This window comes from Accipiter gentilis, chromosome 20 (assembly GCF_929443795.1).
Source record: "Accipiter gentilis chromosome 20, bAccGen1.1, whole genome shotgun sequence".
In the NCBI taxonomy this organism is placed as follows: domain Eukaryota; kingdom Metazoa; phylum Chordata; class Aves; order Accipitriformes; family Accipitridae; genus Astur; species Astur gentilis.
Genome location: NC_064899.1, coordinates 15,407,021 through 15,427,034, shown reverse-complemented (window position 1 = coordinate 15,427,034; position 20,014 = coordinate 15,407,021). Strand labels below are relative to the sequence as shown.

At 41.2% G+C, this 20,014-nt stretch overlaps 2 protein-coding genes across 14 annotated transcripts in view; one reads left to right on the top strand and one right to left on the bottom strand.

The window, feature by feature from the left end:
• Window positions 1-9,787, bottom strand: part of FARS2 (phenylalanyl-tRNA synthetase 2, mitochondrial) — a 248,615-nt gene extending 238,828 nt beyond the window's left edge. For 2 of the 7 annotated variants that reach the window (XM_049823809.1, XM_049823816.1), the window contains exons 1-2: window positions 9,303-9,598; window positions 3,110-3,196 (exon numbers count right to left, since the gene is read on the bottom strand). The gene's annotated coding sequence lies outside the window, so the exon portion shown is untranslated. The other 5 variants (XM_049823813.1, XM_049823811.1, XM_049823810.1 and 2 more) reach the window with 5 other exon arrangements.
• Window positions 9,730-20,014, top strand: part of LYRM4 (LYR motif containing 4) — a 91,549-nt gene continuing 81,264 nt past the window's right edge. For 4 of the 7 annotated variants that reach the window (XR_007508918.1, XR_007508920.1, XR_007508919.1 and 1 more), the window contains exon 1: window positions 9,746-9,949. Coding sequence is in view for 4 of the 7 variants with exons in the window: in XM_049823818.1 (XP_049679775.1) it covers window positions 9,864-9,949 (86 nt within the window). In the remaining 3 variants the exon portion in view is untranslated. Of the gene's footprint in view, window positions 9,950-10,315; window positions 12,103-20,014 lie in introns of those variants that run through there. The other 3 variants (XM_049823817.1, XM_049823820.1, XM_049823819.1) reach the window with 3 other exon arrangements.

Sequence of the window (20,014 nt, the reverse complement as noted above, 5' to 3'; positions counted from 1 at the left end):
AGAAATATTCGTGAAAAGTTTTATAATAAAATCCCTCAATTTAAAGTTCTGCCTATTCAAATAAATACAAGTCAAATTCTGACATGGATTTGCTTAATCCTGTTCTAATTTCCTGATACAACTGTGCTCTGGTTCTGTTAAAGCTTATGGCTAGGATTAATTCATATGTATTCAGGCACACCTACCTTGTAACACTGTATTTGATTACGCCTGAACACTACTACCTTTACAGCCTTCAAGAGGTGCTGACATCTAGAAATTGTTAAAGGAGAACTAGTTCCAAGATATTCTGTAGCAAGCAAAGCAAGGGAAGTATGACTTAAAATACATGCTTAAATTGTGTCTTCATCCAGTCCTGCTACCACAGGATAAAAAAAGTTTGAAAGTGTTACAGTAAAAAGAACAAGACTAGTATCACTAACTTCTTTCTTTGTCACTAATGCTAGAAGAGAGGACATATCCTAGGGTGCTGTGAGCAATAGACCCAGATAATAGGCTCCCAAGCACCTTCCTGCTTTATTATCTTTAGTGTTACCAGGTAACATCTCCTATAAGGCTTGCTAATGTTGATGTACTTACTCCAGATAAAGCACAGCACAAAGAACAAAAGAAAACCTTTGTTTGAAAGTCCTTGAGAAAGCCATATGTTTTAATTACATCAGTGAACCCTTCTGTGGCACCAGATACTTGGAAGTCACTCTTCCCTCCAGAGCAACCTCAGTGAAAGGAAACTTAGACAGACCTCAGGATACGCATCTCAAACTGTGGCACACAGAAGTTATTTCTCCATCCAGTCTTTAGAGAACAAAGGCAACAGCCCCTCCTCTTGCATTTTGAGCCAAGATATACACATTGACTGGGTGGAAGAAGCTATACAAGTTAGGCAAAACAATAACATGAAAGAATCAAATCTTTATTATTAATGAAGAATAAGGTGTTGTTATAGCTCAAGGTCACATATGACAAAACAATCTTCAGTTAATGCCACATCCATCACATACTGAGAGATTCAAAATTAAAACATAATAATTGTTCTTTTTTTTTCTTTTTCTTTAAAACCATTTGTAGAATTGCAATTTGCAATGTGCTGAAAGATCAAGTTCCACACAGGCCCAGCTCTGTCACTCAGGGTCTGGAATGAGAGCAGTCAGAGGACACTTGGGTCAAATGAATTCCTAATATCAGGTGAGGAAATAGGATTTGGTAGAACCTGCAAAAGCTCTTAAATACTGTACATTAAAAAAATCATTTAAAAATAAACACAGGGAGTTTGATAAAAGAAACGAGAATAACATGGTGTTCCCACATACTTAGTTCAAGTCTTCATCTACCCAGCAGAGTTTCTGTTTGTAGAATGAATATTATATTAAGAATATAATCTACCACAAGAAAAATATGAAAAAATGACATTATCAGAATAAGATACATCAGGAGGGGAAGAGTGGGGGAATAAGTAACGCAATCTGTGCAGGGAGGGGGAGGGACAGAAGAGAAACAGAAAAAGCTAACCTTTATCAAGCAACATCTCTATCTGTTCACAACAACTTTCTTCCACAAAACTTGACAAAGCTAGTGTACCAACATAAAAAGCAAGTAGCTTTTCCAAGTTCAACAAACCTACATAGAGAGCTGTTATTTAATTGCCTCTTCAATATCTGATAATTTTACACGTGCAGTACCATATCTGTCCATTTTAGAATATTATCTTCCCAAGGGAAGAGCTGCTGTAATGCACTATGCAATTTTTCACCCTGGAAGTAATTAGTATAATAAACTCAAAGTTAAAACAAATGTTGCAAAAAAGCTATGTTTACAGCCAAAATAAATAAGAAAACAATGACAAGATTACGCTAATATTCTCAAAATTAAGAACACTCTCAGTGAAGGTGTTGAACACTGTCTTGGCAGTCAAAATAATTTTGATATCGTACACAAAAAAATTTAAAAGAAGCACCATTAAATCTCTGTGAGGACCGTGATAATTTGCTCTGTTTATCTGGTTTTCTCCATTTTAGATGCAGCACACTTACTTCACCAGGAATCATCTCCAAAAAAGGCAAAAGTTAAACAATTATGAAAATCACCTGCATAAAGATAAATGAAAGAAAAAGAATGTACAGTGCCAGGAGCAGGGGGGGGGGGGGGGGGGGGGAACCCCAAACAAACAAAAAAAACCGACAAAAGCTGATCTTGGGCAAAACTGATCCTGGGCTACAAAGCATAACTGAAAAAGCTAATCACAGAAATTCTAGAACAGGGAGATATTTAACTCAGGACTCCAGACAGATGAACTCTCACGTATCTTCCCAGAACAGTACTTTAAACTATTTTTTCCCCCCATTCCTCTTTCCTGCCTTTCTGCAGAATGTTAAGCCCATCCTTACAGGAAAGCTGACAGCTCCATTTCATACGTCTGCATCCCCACCTAAATCCACCCTCATCACCAGTTTCAGTTAAGGCACAAAACTTTATGAAGAGACACGGACACACATTGCCTTTAGCTTATTCTGCTATGGGGACAGGAACATAAAAGACTGTAAGGTTAATGGTGGGATTCGTAAGGCCGTAACTATTGCCTCTCTCAAGAGCTCACTGAACTCACTCCCTATTCACCAGAGCATCCTATGCTGGATTCTAACTTACATCAATTATGTGGTTTGTAAAGTAAGGAGAACCTAATTCTGCCACCTTTTTTCACACTGAACAGCAACTTATTGTTTAGGTAGTTGGACAGATTTCAAAGGGATTATATTCAAAGATATGGACATAATCCAATATAAAGATGATAAATTTGTCCTCCAGAAAATTATCATCTTCTACCTATCTACCTATTACTATTATCTACCTATCTTTACATCTCAAGTCTCATTATTTTCTTTGTATTAGGAGTAAGGAAACACATGAATTCTATATTGAAAGCCAAATTAGACAGTTAACATACCTAGTTAGCATACCTGTTTTTAACAGTTGGTGAAGATGAAGAAAGATTTTTTTTTTATTATTAATTAAAATGGAGAAGGACTGAAAACTTGTTATTACCTGAAAAGACTGGCAGTGCTCATGTCAAAGATATAGATTCAGAAAGCTAAATTTATTTGTAGTTACTTACCCACAAGCAGAGATAATCTTTCCTCAGTTCTGCTTCCTTTGCCTGTTAGCTTTAGCCAGTGCTTTGCTTCTTCTCTTCCAGGACTGGCTAAAAGACAAATTTTGGCACAGTCACCCCAGATATAAAAACATGAAACAGAAATAAAGTTCTGTCTAGAAGTGTGAAGGCATGTACGGCAACATTGACAATTCATTTCATCTTACAAAGCATTAGAAGCATGATATATTTAGAAACATGTCCCTAATGCACTAGCATGAATGCTGGCCAAAGCTCTGGGGACATAAAACTGATAGTGACACAAGATGAAAGATCAAAAATGTCAAGGATCGTGCAAAATTAAGTTATCTTAAACTCTACCATTACTACAGTTTGCTAATATGCATATATTTTTTCCTCATTTAAATGAAAACATTGCTCCTTAGTTTCCTTTCCTCCCCAGAAATATTCTCTTTAGACTTCTTTGCTTCAGCTTCATATTTAAAGTGTTGGGTTTTCTTCTGGACCAAAAGTCCAAGCTAACAGAACAAAAAGTCATATGGATATACAGCATCATATAAAATGAAAATGTCTTACAAGTGGAAAATCACATTCCCCCTCCTGTCATCACACACACAGGAAACTAAACAGATAGCCTACTTACAATCCACTTAATCCTTGCTGCTTTACACATCCATTGTAAACCAGTTTTGCTTAACCTTTCTTTCCAAAAAAAAAAAAAAAAAAAAAGTCTTCCACACATCCCATTCTCAGAGGTCACACCTTTCTCCAATAACATCTTTTCAACATATTATACAAGAATTTCCACTTTTGTTTTATCTTAGATAACATGTTTCTTACATCAGATCCACTTAACTTATAGCAACATGATACTTCTACCCCTACTAATACTTTGCTCTAGGAATTGCTTCCAGGAAATAATCACTCAAGAAGTATTTGAGAAAACACTTAGTGAAGTGGATTTTCAGGGAAGGACTTAAGCAATAGCCCGTGGTCTGACAAGAGGGCCTATGCCCACAGCGCAAGGAGCAGGAAAAGAACTGGGATGCACACAAACAGCAGGTTGTCTTTGATTTCTCATACCTGGCACACAGGACTGGGTAACCAGAAAAAAGTCCACAGCACCGTGTTAGCTGTGCATGAATTCCCAGTGCTGCAGCACAGACAATCTAGGATGAACAGCATGACCTTTACCACCACAATGTGACTGTGCACATGCTTTTATACATATTCACATACACCTTCATATATGCCAAAAATAAACTCAAGAGAAGAAAGACCTTTGCTCTGGCAAGACATGTTAGATGCAGTCATGATCTTTAACTAATAAGGTTGGCAGTACTATTTGTAACCAACCTGGCAAACTGGAAATCACAAGTCAGTGAAAAAGATACAGGGGTGGCTACAAAGAGATTCTGAGTTGCTCTTAAACAAAATATCAGTCCTTGTTTTACAGCTAAGTTTGCTTCCTAAGCTAAAAATTTCAATATCCGCTAAAAAAAGAAGAAAGAGGGGGGAAAAAAAAAAAAAAAAAAATCAAAATAACTAAGTTAGCCTGGCTAGATGACAGCTATTGGGAAACAGAATGATAGTGTAAATCACGGAGGAGGGAGAAGAATTACACAGTGTGACTCTAAGGGGCATAAATGAAAGAGGGGGATGAACTCAGGAAAGAGGGTAGCATAGACTGAGCATCAGAAAACATTTCTTAACAGCAAGATACCATATTAAGTAGAATATTTTTCCCACAGAAAGGAAAGTTATTTAAGACTAGATTACATAAAACACTGGAAAGCACAGAAAAGAAAGCATTTCTGAATTCATGAGGTCATGGATGAGAACACTTAATAAATCCTGTCCTTCCTACTTCTCATGATCAGGTTTGTCAGTAAGATTTCAATGTAACAACCACACAGCAAAAATACATTCATTTCTTGTTGGGTTCTTGTCTTGAAAAATACCTTGGATTTCATCAGCATTAAGGTTAGAATTGTCATTTGCATTTAATGCAACTATTATACACTGAACTATTTAAACATTATTTGCAATTTTAATCCTCTATTACTTATTCTCTTGCCTGTTGCTGTAACACAAAATTATCCTTTTAATTCTGGACTTTTATAGCATTTTTATTTCAGGCATTTCAAAGTACTTTACCAACATATGTCCACTATCAACATCTTTCAAAATCAATATGGTATATATCAACATTGCATGTCACTGATCCAGAAGTTATCCCACAACTGCTGAACTGTCCAGCTGCTTAACATGATACATAATTAGCAGGCAACATGATGCCCATGAAATCCTCTGGTGTTGCACATGGCCACTGGAAATTAGATTAAGACTGAGGCCAACAAGGAAAACAAAATTCAGTGTTTCTTTCAGTGCAATGCCTACAGCACAAGAGATCATGAACCAGCAAACATTTAGGGGCGGCAGTGGTAAAACAGGTATTCCCTTACACAACCAAGTATTACACCAGAAAACCCACTACTGTTTGGGTTGTTTGGGTTTTTTTCCCCCTATTATTACTATTCTTACAATCATACTTTAAACAATACACAACATTCTGAAATTCAGTTCAGAAAGAGATGGGGTAACTCAAAAAGTGACTGAGAGTTTTGTCCCATTTTTTTCTTCCTTCTGAACTCTTAGGCAGAATTTTCAAAAACACACAAATAAATTAGGAGCACAGCTGAATTTGAAACACAGAAGTTTTGCCTCATGATTAAAAATGTTCTTTTCTATAGAGCAACCAAATAAATATTTTTTTTTTTTAAAGAAGCAGAGTTATTCAAGGCCTCCTTTTGATATTGTGGAAATCTTACACACTATAGGGAATGGTTAAATTAAAGTTTGTTACAGTTGTGACTGAAATCCCAAAATTCTTGTGATTCACGGTCCTTATTTTAAAGGTCCAACTCTACACTGGGTAAGACCTCACTGTGCACAACACTGTCCATCAAGAACTAAAAGCAGGGAAGAAGAGGGAGGGGAAGAAGAGGGAGAAACTGTACCACAGCAGCAGGGAAAAGTTAACACATTTTCAGAAACTGAAAAACAATAATTAAAAGAGATGATAATATCATGACAATCAATTATCATACTGACCCCCAAAGAAAAATAATGAACACAAACAGCAGCATATGAGGAAAGCCCATGCTCTCTTAAAGTGTTGAGTGCCATGTCATAACGCTGAAATATTGTACCGCAAGGAACAATTCGGTAATATACAACAAAACATCCGAAACATTCTGGAGAATGTAACAGCTGTTTCCTTTCACACCAGTCCACACTATCTGCAGATATTTCATCCAAATTTGCCCCCCCCTCCTTTTTTTTTTTTTTTTAACATCTACATAATTGAAATATTAGTAACTATTCCAGATACTGATACAATTATATCATTCTCAAAGTGCTTATTTATCCCAAGAGATGCAGAAAGGCAAGGCACAGGCCACATTCCTTCCTCAGACCAAATGCTAAAACCAAAGACTCCTGTACAAATGAACACCCACCAACCCACTTCAACAATGATTATATGTATCACTGCAATTAAGAAAAACATATCTCTAACCCCATCCCTATAAAATGTAACAATAAAACTACACTGAGTTTTAAACCAGAGAAGTTCGGGGGTAAAAAAAAAATCATCTGCCCATATCTTGATTGGTCCTGGGTTGGTGTCTAGATAAAATTCAGTTGTGCATTCCCCCTAGGCAACAAGGAGGCAGTTAATGAAGTGATCATTACCGAGCTCCAGTGTCACAGGACACAACAATAGCCATTTGGACTGTGTCTGTCCTTCAAATTCTCTGCAGGCTTGCAGTGATGCACATACACAGAAAGCTAGCAGAAACAAATGTACCCCAGTCACAGCAGAGGCAATGCCCACTTACTGCAGAATGACAGGACTTCTGAGACCATAATCCATTGCTTCCAAGAAAATGCAATAATAAAATACATAAGAAAATAATTAGTTTTTCCAGTCAACAGCACCAATCCAACTGCATAAAGATGACAAGTTTATGCAAAAAATTATTCTTCCATCCTTGAGTGTAATAAAGGTTAAGCCAGGAAAGGGAGAGAAGCGGAAAGACTTCTTCCCTTTGGTATGTTTACTTTGCATTTGATAGTGCATTGCATGTGCTTATTGCTTATTCTAAACATATGAGGCTTCCATGCTTCCTTAAGAGAAAAACATAGTTATCTAAAAAAAAAATTTTTTAATTAAAAAAAAAATAATAATCACAAAAACTGTCAGGGAGATTCAGGAACAGGATTGGCACCTGAGGCTATTTCAAAATCATTTATAATTACTTTACAAATATGAAATCAATAGTGTTCTTGTAAACAATATTTGCTTAATGTGTTTTGTTTTCTTCCCAATTAGTCTCCCATCTTTCAGAGCTAAAGACTGTAGCATCAAAACTTTATTTCTCACAATAACAAAGAGGGCTGTTGTGAAATTAGATGGAATAACCGCCACGCTCATCTACAGAATGATTCCACATAACTCTGCCAAACTCTTAAAGCTGGGTTTTGCTCTCTACATGACAGACCTGTATCTATTAAGCTGTCTGAAGCCCACAGTCAAAACAAAGGGCAGCGTTGCCACTGCTGCTTTCAGGGAAGATAATAAATCTGCAGGCACAAAGCAAGAGTTCTGCTTTAACATGTATTAAGCACTCCAGACATTAACAGCTGCAAAGATAGGTGCACCGGCACCTCAGAAGGACTCCACTTCTGGCATAGCAACCTGTGTCAACAGGCTTGGGCTACAAGGAGAATTTGGTTGGTCCTTCAGGCAACTAAAGAGCATGCTTGCTTTATGTTTTCCCAAATGCCAAAAGCTAGCCCAAACCACTTTGTTTTGTAACTTACAAGGGAAGGCCTCAGAAACATGATTCTTGTCAGTGTCTCAGTTGCTTGCATTTTTCTACAAAAATGCAACATTTCCTCTAACATTTCTAGTTTTGGTTTTGATAAAGAGAACATCAAGGAAATTTGCTATGTATGGAAAATCTCAGTTTCCAGAAGCCTCAAAGGGCTGCTAAAACATAGCATACTCGCAAAGACAAATCTGAGATAACTCCATGCATGTCTATTTTATTTACACACAGAAGCATAGAACTATTTTAGTTCTATGCAATAAACTGTAAATTGTATCAGATATACAACCAACACAAATAACAATACTCAAAGTATATACACAATAAAATATGAGTTCAGTTAGCAGCAGCAATTTAAGCACTTTTGCCAGAGACATGTAGGATATATACAAACATCTACTATATACAGAACATACTGTGGAGAAACTGTGCCTGAACCATGTAATGATTATAAATAAGTTATATCAATAATATTCAAAAATCACTATTAAATACAGCTGGGGCATCATACCTGTAAGTTATAAAGTCACGTTTATCCTGGAGTGACAAAACTTTCAGCAGAAGAGGATGCTAAGTGCTCTTTCCAGCAAAAAAAAGAAACAAGTATAAATGAAAAAAAGAGGTGCTTTAAGCAGAAAAAGAGACCCAGTCTCACAGCAGAAAAGAGTAAAACGCAAGATTTACCAAATAAACAGAACCTGCCTTTTAAATGGTTCAGGCAACCTGTTATTCTGTGGGCTGTACAATACATAGGCACTGCGTCCGTCCTGCTCTCTTCAAGGCCATGGGTCTGTGCGTTAAATTCACTTAAAGTTACAACACAGTTATTCATTTTTTGAAAACTTGCACAAATAGAGAACCATAGGGGAAGGCACTGATAAAACCAGTGTAGTCATTTCCCAGGACTATGGAAAAAAAAACAAGAACAATGGTAAATTGAGATTTCCCATTGAAAATAAAAGCACAGAGGTAGGAAATCCCTGCTAACCTCCTTCAGAGACACTCACTGCTTAGCTTAAGCAATACCTGAACTATAACTACATGCCCAAGTCAGTTGAAGTAACAGAATTCAACTTCAGATACCAAGCGAGGACCAGCTCCCACACCACAACAACACACCAGGCCCTAACCCACGAGCGCAGGTCACCATTCACGGCAACCTTACGTGGCCACTTCAATGCAATCACCGAACACACATCACCTGTTGCCCCTTTCCAGGCTCTACACCACTCACACCTCACCAGCATCCACCTCCCCATGCAACACACCAACAAAACAAGCGTGGGTGCACCCAAACGCACCAACCAGTTTATTAGAAGGACGGTTTTCCTTTCCTCACCGCTTAGGCCTCTCCCCAGCAACCACCACCACCACACGCTCCCCCGGTCTCTGCCAGCGCTCGGGCCGGTCTCAGCCGCGCCGGCCGAGGCTGACAGGAGCCCGCGCGGGGAAGCGGCGGTAGCGCTTCAGGGCAGGCCGAGGCTTGAGCAAGTAACGCGGCGGCACCGACCCGGCGAGCCCGGCACCCGCCCCGAGCCCTCCGCCCGGAGAGCCGCCCGCCGCCCCCGGGGGCCGCCTCAGCCGGGGAAGAAGAGCCCTCAGGCCGCGGCCCCGCCCCGGGCCTTGCGCTGGGCCCGGGCCGAGCCGCGGCCGCTGCTTCCCCGATCCTCCACTCACCGCCCGGCCGTGCGCTCCGGCTCCCGCCGCCGCGGCTGCCCCCGCCCCTGCCTGCCCGCCCGTGGAGGCGCGCAGAGAGGCCGGCGCGGGTGGCGGAGAGGCGGCTCCGGGGGCCGGCGCGGCCCCGGGCGCTGCGGGCGGGGAAAGGGGCCTCGCCGCGGGAGGACCCGCCTGGCGTCGGCAACATGGCAGCGTCCAGCCGGGCCGAGGTGCTGAGGCTGTACCGGGCCCTGCTGCGGGAGAGCCAGCGCTTCGGCGGCTACAACTACAGGTGCGCTCCCGGCCCGGGCGGGGACGGGCTCCGGGGCGGGCAGCGGCCCCGGCCCCGCTTCTCCCCTCGGGGCCGTGGGGGTAACGGGGAGAGCGGGGGAGTGCCGGCGTTGTTTGGGGCTGCGTGAGGGGCTCGGTTTTTTTGGCGGGTGCAGGGGATCCGTGACCTCCGGGGACCCCGCGGAGGAGGGAGCGGCCGCCCAGGCCCAGCTGTGGCCTGGCGGCGGGAGCGAGAGCGGGCCCGGCCGCGGCGGCCTGCCCCGGCCCGGGTCTGGGCCTGGGCCCGACTCGGGGCGCAGGGGAGGGTCAGCCCCCCAGTCCCTGTGCCTGAAAAGCAGCAAGTTATGGGCCCTCCTCCCTGTTGTAGGAGAAAAGAACAGGAGAGAGATTGTCCCAGCCTGAAAAAACTCGTGTCTGTTCTGGATGCTGCCCTTCTTCTCCTGGCGGGGGAGAGCCGGGGACGGGTTGTGCCCTGGTTGTGCCGGAGGAGGCTGGCTTCCCTGCCAAACCCTGACACCATGTGCTGCGGCCAGGCTGAGGGTGCTGCGTGTGATGAGGGAGCAGAGTTCACTCGTCCTGATGCACAGGGTGCCCTGCTGCTTGGCTGGCTGCCTCTTCTGGCTGTTGGTGAAAGACATGCCCCGTTTTTTGGTAGATGGTATATCTGCCTGCGTGCTATAGGCATAGGCCAGGTCTCCGTCAGATATCCCCTGTGTTTGCAGGGGGTGCTCCCCACCAACACTAGCAAAATTGTATTACTCAATGGGAGTTTATTCACTTTACCACTCAGTTGGACCACAGGCAGAGACATGTGAGCTACCTGTGCTGTGAATCATCTCCAGCCCGGCAAGAATTGGGAACAGAAGGCTTTGAACTTGTATAAGCATGGTGAGCTTTGCACTCTTCAAGGCATAAGTATTCCCCAAACCTCATGTGTGAGGGAGTGCCTTGAGAAGAAAGGCTGTGGGGCTGAAACTGAGTTGAAGCTAATAAACCTTCATTGCTAACTCCACACAGCAGCGTGTATGTGCATCATGTTCCCCTCCTCTTTCTTTAGTTCTCCTGCTATCAAGGCTTACCCCAGCTCTTCACTGTTCTGAGTATCCCAGCTTGCCGTTATTCTGGCTAACAAAGAGAAGATTGTATGTAATGGGGATGGCTTGGGGCTCATGAGATATGCAGCTAGTAAATAGTTGAATGTAACTCCCATCTGGGCCATGGCATGTTTTCAGCAATGGGTTTGTGCTGGGGGGTGATCAGTGAGGAAGCTGAGTCCACAGCAGTAGGAGGAAGCAAGCCAGCACCACCTCACAGTGGTGGCTTCAGTAATTGGTGGCACCAGCCTCATGGACCACATGTGGACCCCCCTCTGCCTGGCCCGTTGCTGGTGGAGCACAGGGAACCTGAGAAATTGTCATCTCTTCTCTATAAGCCATACCCAGAGCCCAGCTCCCCCTCCCCAGGTACCCGCAAAATTAGGTGTGTACCTGGGGGGGGTCCTGGCTGTGTGGAAATTTTGGCATGCAGCTCAAAGGCAAGGCCAACTATCACAGAACAATAGGTGCACCAATGAGTTTCTGCTTAACACAATGTAAAACTTTTCATTCTGTTTCTTTTAACGTTTTTATACTAGCAAATTCTAAAGGATAGAAATCATAACATATGGGTTTGCCTTGGATATCTGGTTTTCTGACACTATATCACAGTGCAAGTTTTCCCTTTCCTTAAAGAAATTATCTCAGTTTTTGATGGGCCTGACCTTAGATACTATAAAATCAGTAGCTGTATAAAATCTTGCAGCATATACACACATTTGTGAGCACTAAAAGCAATAGCAGTTTCTAGCAAGAAACCATCAGCAGATATTATATGTAGAGATCTGCTGGGACCACAACAACAATTCTGCCTTGGTGTTTATGCCACACCCATAGCTAAAATGGACACCCTGCTAGCTGCTTCTGTGCCAAGATAAGCAGTCCCGCCATGTCCTCAGGGCTGCTGTAATGTGATATGGTAATACCCTGGGGTAAACCTAATGACTTTGTAAAGAACCAACTTATAGCGAAGTAGAAAGTATTAAAGAATAATCTTACTGGTTCATGATTTCAGTTAGAGAATTTCAGAATATTTTATTATTGCAAACAGTGCATATTTGTAAGTGTACGTCTGGAGTGTGATCAGCTGGTTACTGTCTCCTTATTTGCTTGCTGTACTTTTAAATGTGTACATGTAGATTGTGATGTAAAATTCAGTATTTTTGTTTTGTGAATTTCCTAGTAAATATACTCTATATGTTATCTGGTAGTACTGAATATTCTTCTACCACCCAAAAGAACTGTTAGTGCTGTAACTGTGAAGTTCATGTCTTAAATTAACTGAGGTCACCGCTGATAGCCTTCAGAATAACAACACACAGGAGCATCTCCAGAGTCCTGCAGTAAATGTTATGGAGTGTTTGGAGGCCCAGATGTGTAGGCCAGGTTTTAACAGCAGGGAGAGAGAATTTAGTAGACTGTAAGTAATTTCATGTCTGCCCTTCTGCCCTATTACCCATGCAGATGGTCTGAGGAAGGGCAAGTGATTTGTACTGGAGGGAGATAAATATGCAAAGAGGGAAGATGTTAGGTTTTGAGTCAAAAAAGTGGTTCTTAATGTGCATACTGGTTTTTGTCTGCTTGGTTGACAAAAAGTAGATACAGTTTATAACATGTCAGATTACAGTCTCAACTAAACTGATATAAGGGATAGTTTCTAAATAGAATTTCATTTGTGATTTAAATAATGGCTTCATGTTGTGTTTCTTTTTTGGTATGGAAAGCAAAAGAATTTATAAACTTGTGAAAGCTGTTGAAACACATCTTGTTGCAAATGAAGGGTAATCTGAACTTCAAAGTTTCTTGTTTGTTTAACATAACTGAAGCTCAGTGGTCAAAATGCACAGGAATCTAGTGGAAGGGGGTTTTCTCTAGAAGGGTAGCACAGGGCTGGAGCAGGTCTCCCCAAGAGATTTTTGACACCTCCATTTTTGAAGGTTTTTGTGACAGGTTTAACTGAACAGCACCATGGCTGACCTGATCTTGTTGTGTGTAGGCCTACTTCAAGTGGGAGGTTGGCTTGGATAAGTTCCAGAGATTCTAGCTAACCAACATTGCTATGATTTTTCAGGTCCTAGGCCTTCCTTGGCCTATAAAGATACTAACACTGGCTACTAAGCTCTGGGAAACATCATATGACATGCTTCTGGCTGGTCTCCTTTCTAATTCTTTAATTTCTTGTAGTTACGAGCAATGTCAGAAGCTTTAAGTCTCTCGGTCGGAATTTTTCTGCAAATAATTTCTTTATGGTTTTTAAAAGTATTTCTTGATTTATTGTATACTTATTTCAGTTATATGTTATGTTCTCTGTTAACTGGTGAATGTTGCAGTTTTATTTATAGATATATTTTTTCTTGTCTGTTGTGATGGGTTGACCCTGGCTGAACACCAGGTGCCCACCAAAGCCATTCTATCACTCCCCCATCCTCAGCTGGATAGGGGAGAGAAAATATAACAAAAGGCTCGCGGGTCGAGATAAGGACAGGAGAGATCATTCACTATTACCGTCACGGGCAAAACAGACTCAATTTGCAAAACATACTCAATTTATTACAAATCAACCAGAGCAAGGTAATGAGAAGTAAAACGAAATCTCAGAACACCTTCCCACCACCCCTCCGTTCTTCCCGGGCACAACTACCCTCCCGGATTTCACCACCAAGCCCCCCCAGCGGCACAGGGGGACAGGGATGGGGTTTATGGTCATCACACGTTATTTTCTGCCGCTTCACCTCCTCAGGACGAGGGCTGATCACACTCTTCCCCTGCTCCAGCGTGGGGTCCCACCCACGGGAGACAGTCCTCCACGAACTCCTCCAACGTGGGCCATTCCCACGGGCTGCAGTTCTTCACGAACTGCTCCAGCATGGGTCCATTCCACGGTGTGCAGTCCTTCAGGAGCACACTGCTCCAGCGCGGGTCCCCCACGGGGTCACAAGTCCTGCCAGAAAGCCTGCTCCGTGGGCTCCTCTCTCCACAGATCCGCAGGTCCTGCCAGGAACCTGCTCCAGCGCGGGGTTCCCACGGGGTCACAGCCTCCTTCGGGAACCCACCTGCTCCGGCGTGGGGTCCTCCACGGGCTACAGGTGGAGATCTGCTCCACCGTGGACCTCCCTGGACTGCAGGGGGACAGCCTGCCTCACCAGGGTCTTCACCACGGGCTGCAGGGGAATCTTCGCTCCGGCGCCTGGAGCATCTCCTCCCCCTCCTTCTTCACTGACCTTGGTGTCCGCAGGCTTGTTTCTCTTACATGTTCTCACTCCTCACTCCGGCGGCAGTTTTTCTCCGTCCCAACTTTTTCCTTCTTAAAAATGTTATCACAGAGGCGTTACCACTATCACTGATTGGCTCGGCCTTGGCCGGCGGCGGGTCCGTCTCAGAGCCGGCTAATATGGGCTCGCTCTCTCTTGAACACAGGGGAAGCTTCCAGCAGTTTCTTACAGAAGCCACCCCTGTAACCCCCCCCCGCTACCAAAACCTTGCCAAACAAAACCAATACATCTGTGCAAATCGCATTTTTATGGAATTTGATTAGAATGTGCAATATTATTTGATTAATTAATAAAACTACCCAGACTATAGAAGAATCAAGGAAGGAAATTTGTCAAAACAGGTTTGGCATTGGAAACAAGTTAATTGAATGCATTCAGTTTCATCTGAGACTTGTCCTTCAAGATTTTAAAACTAGTAAATCTGATTTTTGCAAATCTCTGCTAACCTAAGAACAAAACCGAGCAAAATAAGTTATACTGGTTTTTTCAGTGCCAATTGTTTTTCCTGCTTTGAACAACATAGTTGTTGATCTGATTTTAGGGAGACATAGAACGTAGAACCATAGAACAGCCCAGGTTGGAAGGGATGTCCAAAGATCATCATCAAAGGCAACCTTTCGTGGGAAAGGGAGCCTAGGTGAGATTATCTAGCACCTTGTCCAGTTGCATCTTGAATACCTCCAGTGATTGCGACTCTGCCATGTCCTTGGGGAGGTTGTTCCAGTGATTGATTGTTCTTACTGTAAAAAAATTCTTTCTTATGTCCAGATGAAATCTCTCCCAGTGCAACTTGGACCCATTGCACCTTGTCCTTTGTGTGTGGCTCCTTGTGAAGAGAGAGCCTCCATTAAGTACTGGAAAGCTGTGATGAGATCCCCCTGAGCCTCCTCTTCTCCAGGTAGAAGACACCCAACTCATTCAGTTTTGCCTCATAGGGCAGGTTCTCCAGCCTTTCTATCATCTTTGTGGCCCTCCTTTGGACCTCTCCAGTCTGTCCACATCTTTCTTGAATCATAGGGACCAGAACTGGTCACAGTGCTCCAGGTGCAGCCTGACAAGCACTAAGTAGAGTGGGATGATCGTGTCTGTCACTGCTAGTAATGCCCCTGCGGATGCAGCCCAGGATCCGATTTGCCTTCGTTGCTGCAGTGGCACACTACTGATTTGTGTTCAGCTTGTCCACCAGGACCCCCAGGTCTCTTTTGGCCGGGCTGCTCCCCAGCCACACAGATCCTACCTGTGCTGGGCTCTTTGTTTATGTCCTCCCAGGTACAGGACCTTGCACTTGTCTTTGTTAAACTTCATACAGATTGTGATTTAGTCTTTCTCTGAAAGATTATATCAACATGTAGAAAATCTTTATTTTGAGAATCTCAAGGTGCTTATGATAAATGTGGGTTTTTTGTTTTGAATGAAAGTTTAGGAGTAAAAATTCAGGGATTCCACTATATAGGGCAGAGCATGTGTGTTTACTCTTTTGGCAGGAAAGCCGTTTTTCTGGAGTGGGGACTTTCTCAAAGACTGATTAATGGACTTCGTTATTTTAGCAAAGGCATCCAAATTGAGTAAATCTGATGTCGTCATTACCCAAGACGTTATTTGTGTTCTTTGCATAGCACAATAGAACAGGGATATTTTTCTTTTTATGTAAGACTTAATTGCCAGTAGAATTTGTTTGAGAACTAATGAGAGTAATAGAAAAATTACTGCCTCTGGCGGTGATTCATACCAATAGACATATGCATATGATTTATGGTAAATGAAAAACACTTTGTAATGTAGTAATAGTTTGTGAGTATTGAAATGCTGTCCTACCTCACCTCTTCCTTTCCTTACTCTTGGATTTGGCTTTAACATTTAGTTCCTCACTGTATCCATCTGTATGCTGCCCGTGATGAAAAGGTGCTGACCTTGCAACTTTAAGACTTACTCAAGACACAGTAGACACAGGCTATTATTTCAAGTATTCTTTAGAAGATCAACATTCTGGATTTAAAAAAATCAAAGTAATTTTGTAAAAAAGGCCTTGCAGTTGATCAGGCAATGTTTAGAACCACTTGCTGCAGCAATGGATAGCAAGGGTGCTGTCTGAATGACCTCTTTGATAAAGCTCTTCCCATGTTTTTTTGGGTTTGCTGACCAAGAAAGTAGAGTCCTAGATTGTACATGGTTGTCTGCTTCTCTAAGAAAAATGAGCATGAAAAGAAAACTTTCTTGATTGTTTTCTTGTGTGTGTGCATACCTGGGCCAGCTGTTCCATGACTTTCGCACAGAACTCGGTACAGAGGATGTCCTCAGTAAGGATTATTTTTCGGATTCTTCTTAATATTATAGTTCTTTCTCAAGAATGAAGATGCCACAAATCATTCAGACAATATTCTGGCTAGGAAGGCGTTATGGAAAATGGCCTTTTTCCCTCACTTTTTTTCTACTTTTTATTCTATTCCTTTTCACCTGATCTCTGTATAAAATTCTAACATTTTTCTCAGGACGCAAAGCACAACTGAACATTTGATATGGTAGTAGTGAAAGAATTCAGTTGTGTTCAGATGCTGTCTTCTGTAACAGAATGTGTACAAAATAAAATCTTTAAATTATTCGTCAGGCAAATTTGAAGGTCCCGTGCTGTGAATGGCTAAATGCTGGGCTTGGCTGGTATTCAGAGAGTCATAATACTTAGGACTAGACTTTTCTTCAGCATCACGTTTGTTACAAAGTTTTGGGAAGAGCTGCTGCTTAGATGTGTTTTTCTAACTTTTCAAATAAATAGCAATTTGTTAAATCACATTTAATTCTTGGGAAGTAAATACTATGTGTGTGTGTGTATGCATGTATGAATGTATTGGTATCAAGAGGTCAGGAATTCACTTCTGCTCCATCCCTGTAATCCTTTTCAAAAAATCCCTGTTTAAAGGAAGCTGTGGAGCCATTGTGGAAGCTAAAGGAAGTATGATAGGTGTGTTAATCTTATTACAAATGAATCTACATTGAATTGCAGTGCTTTTTTTTTTTTCCTTGAACTTGATAGCATTTAGATCAAAAGATGCTTAACTTAAATTTAGCAAATGCTGATTTATAAGTGGATGTAATTAACTGTGGTTTCTTATATACTTTGCAAGAAACTAGTATTTAAATAAATACAGCTGCGTGAACATTTTACACCAAATCAGCATGGGATTCAAAATGTCTTGTGGAATTCTGGATATGACAGCCGTCAGATTCTCCACAAACTTCATTGCCAGATCTTGACTGTCCTTCTGAGTCTGCTTGTCTGGCATATCCTGGTCTGGAACCATTAAAGACCTGTTTCTAAATCATTAGCTTGTATAAAAGTAAGATTGTCTTATTTTAGCTGTCAGAGACAAAAATCTTTCCCTGAAACTATAATCAGTTCTAATACATTGGCAATATTCACTAATCTATTATGGTATTGAAGCTTATATAATTAAAGTTAGTTCTGTGACTTTAAGTGCCTATGATAATAATTTATTGTGTCCTGTGAGGTCAGTCTTTACAGAGTTGTCTCTGTCTTGCACAGCGTGTGATTTCTGCTAACTAGTATTTGCTTGCAGGATACATGGCATTTTTGCTTGATAGTATTTATTTACTGGCATTATTTGTTTTTCCAACAAACATAGAGATTATCACAATGCTCAGTTGCAGTCACAGGCAGAGGTAAACATCTGTTCATTGTTTGCATGAGGAGGAGACGTGGACACAGGTTTCCTCAGAGCCTTGGTGCTGGAGAAAATCAGTTTATCTTGTGGATAGCCACTGTTGACGGTTACACGTTCAGTGAATGTTAAACAGTTTTCTGCAGACTATGTTAGAATAGCAGTGGAAGAGTTAAATGGGGGCCAGAAGCCATCATTTATTTGTGTTGTTAATCACAGTTAAGAACAGGGGAACTGAGAGTAGAAGGGGCTAGGTACAAGCCATCACACCTCATCAAGTTTTGGATTGAATCACTAATGGAATTCTTTGTGAAACAATAATTCATTCATTCATCAAAATGTGCCTCCCCTCATAATCAATGTTTTTATTTATTTAAATAACATCAGAGTGCTTCCTTCTCATGAAAATGTTTTAAAGTCAATACAGCTCAAATGAAGTGCTTAAGACATAGTGCAAGCCACAGTACATCCTAGAAGTTTATAGTTTGAATTATGTTCTGGATGTCAAATAGAAGTGTGTTGTGTTGCCTTGAAACTAACCTGTTACTAAGCTCCAGAAAACATCTTTGACTCATCTAAACTATCACAGCATTTTTCTAGTCCAATAAATTAGCAAATATGTTTTCAAATTAATGGTCTTCATATGTAAACTAGTTTTGAAGAGAGGAACGTTTATTGATTGATTGAAGTAGTTTTATCACTGTCCAAAGTAAATTAGATGACTCGCTTATAATGTTTTTTCCTGACCTAATTTACAATATGAAAATAAATGTTCAAGTGTTTTGTTTACAAAACAATAATAAAAAAATTATTTCATGTAGACCTGTAAATAGGTTTCTGGATTTCCAGAGCTGTTAAGCACATTTTTTTACTGAATTTGATAATTTATTATTTTCAGTTTGTAATTTATACCAAAAATTTCTGCCTATTATTTGGAAATTTTGAATGTGAAGATGAATATTTATTAAACTGGCGGTGGTGCCTTCACAGTCACCTCTAAAAGCAATGGGAACACCGGGTGAACCTAGTCCTGCCAGCTACAGCAATGCAGTGTTGGGCAAATAAGTATACTATACTTATATATTTACACAGAACTCCTCATTCTGTGAACTAGTGGCAGTACTTACTAACCTATATGGATTTTGAGGCTTGATTGTGGGGTTTTATTTCCCAACAATTTGTTGGAATCCTTGAAGGAGAAATTCTATATCAGTGCGAGTTATTGCTATCATTAGCGAGGGACTTGGTGCTTCTGCAACTTCTGTTGGTAATTTGTTCCGAGATTGGAAACCTTTTCTGCTACCTTGGGGAATGGAAGGTCATGTTGCATGTCAAAGGGAAGGTAATCTGCCCTGGTCATAAAATGTTATACTGAAAACATTCTTATGATAAATAGACCACTCCTCATACCTTTTTTCCTCTCCTAATACCTCATACAGTAACCTTAGCCAGTACTCATCTGAGCTATTGAGTTTTAAGCCAGATGTTAATTCCACGTTAAGAGTAATTGTTATCTTAGAAGAACTTCCCCTTACAGCCATGTGCTTATGGGTGGGAAAAGAGTTGGTGTTTGCTGTATGGTTTTTTTGTACTTGCAGATAAAGGACAAAAAGTGCTACCATCACTCATGTGAGTGAATTTTTTCTCATGACTTTTAATTAGCTATTAAGTACTATCTGGGTTTTTTGTAACACATTTCTGGCTTGAAATGCAAAACCTTTTGTGATATATAAATGTAGCAGTCTGAACTTACTCTTGTTCTGTCTCTTTCTATATAGATATTATAGAAATTGAATAAGGTGATTTTTTTTTTTCCTTCATAGTGTAAGCCTCTAAAAGAGAGTGTTAAGGGGTTGACTGGAAAACTCTTCAAAAATTACTGACCTTTCCCTTAGCTTTATCTTCACCTTTGAATTTTAACATCTGAACTTAACATACTTAGGCTTGACTAGATTAAAAGACAATATTTTGTCAATGTTTCTCTTCTTGGGGAAATAAAATTGTTCTCTCTGTCTTCCTGAATATT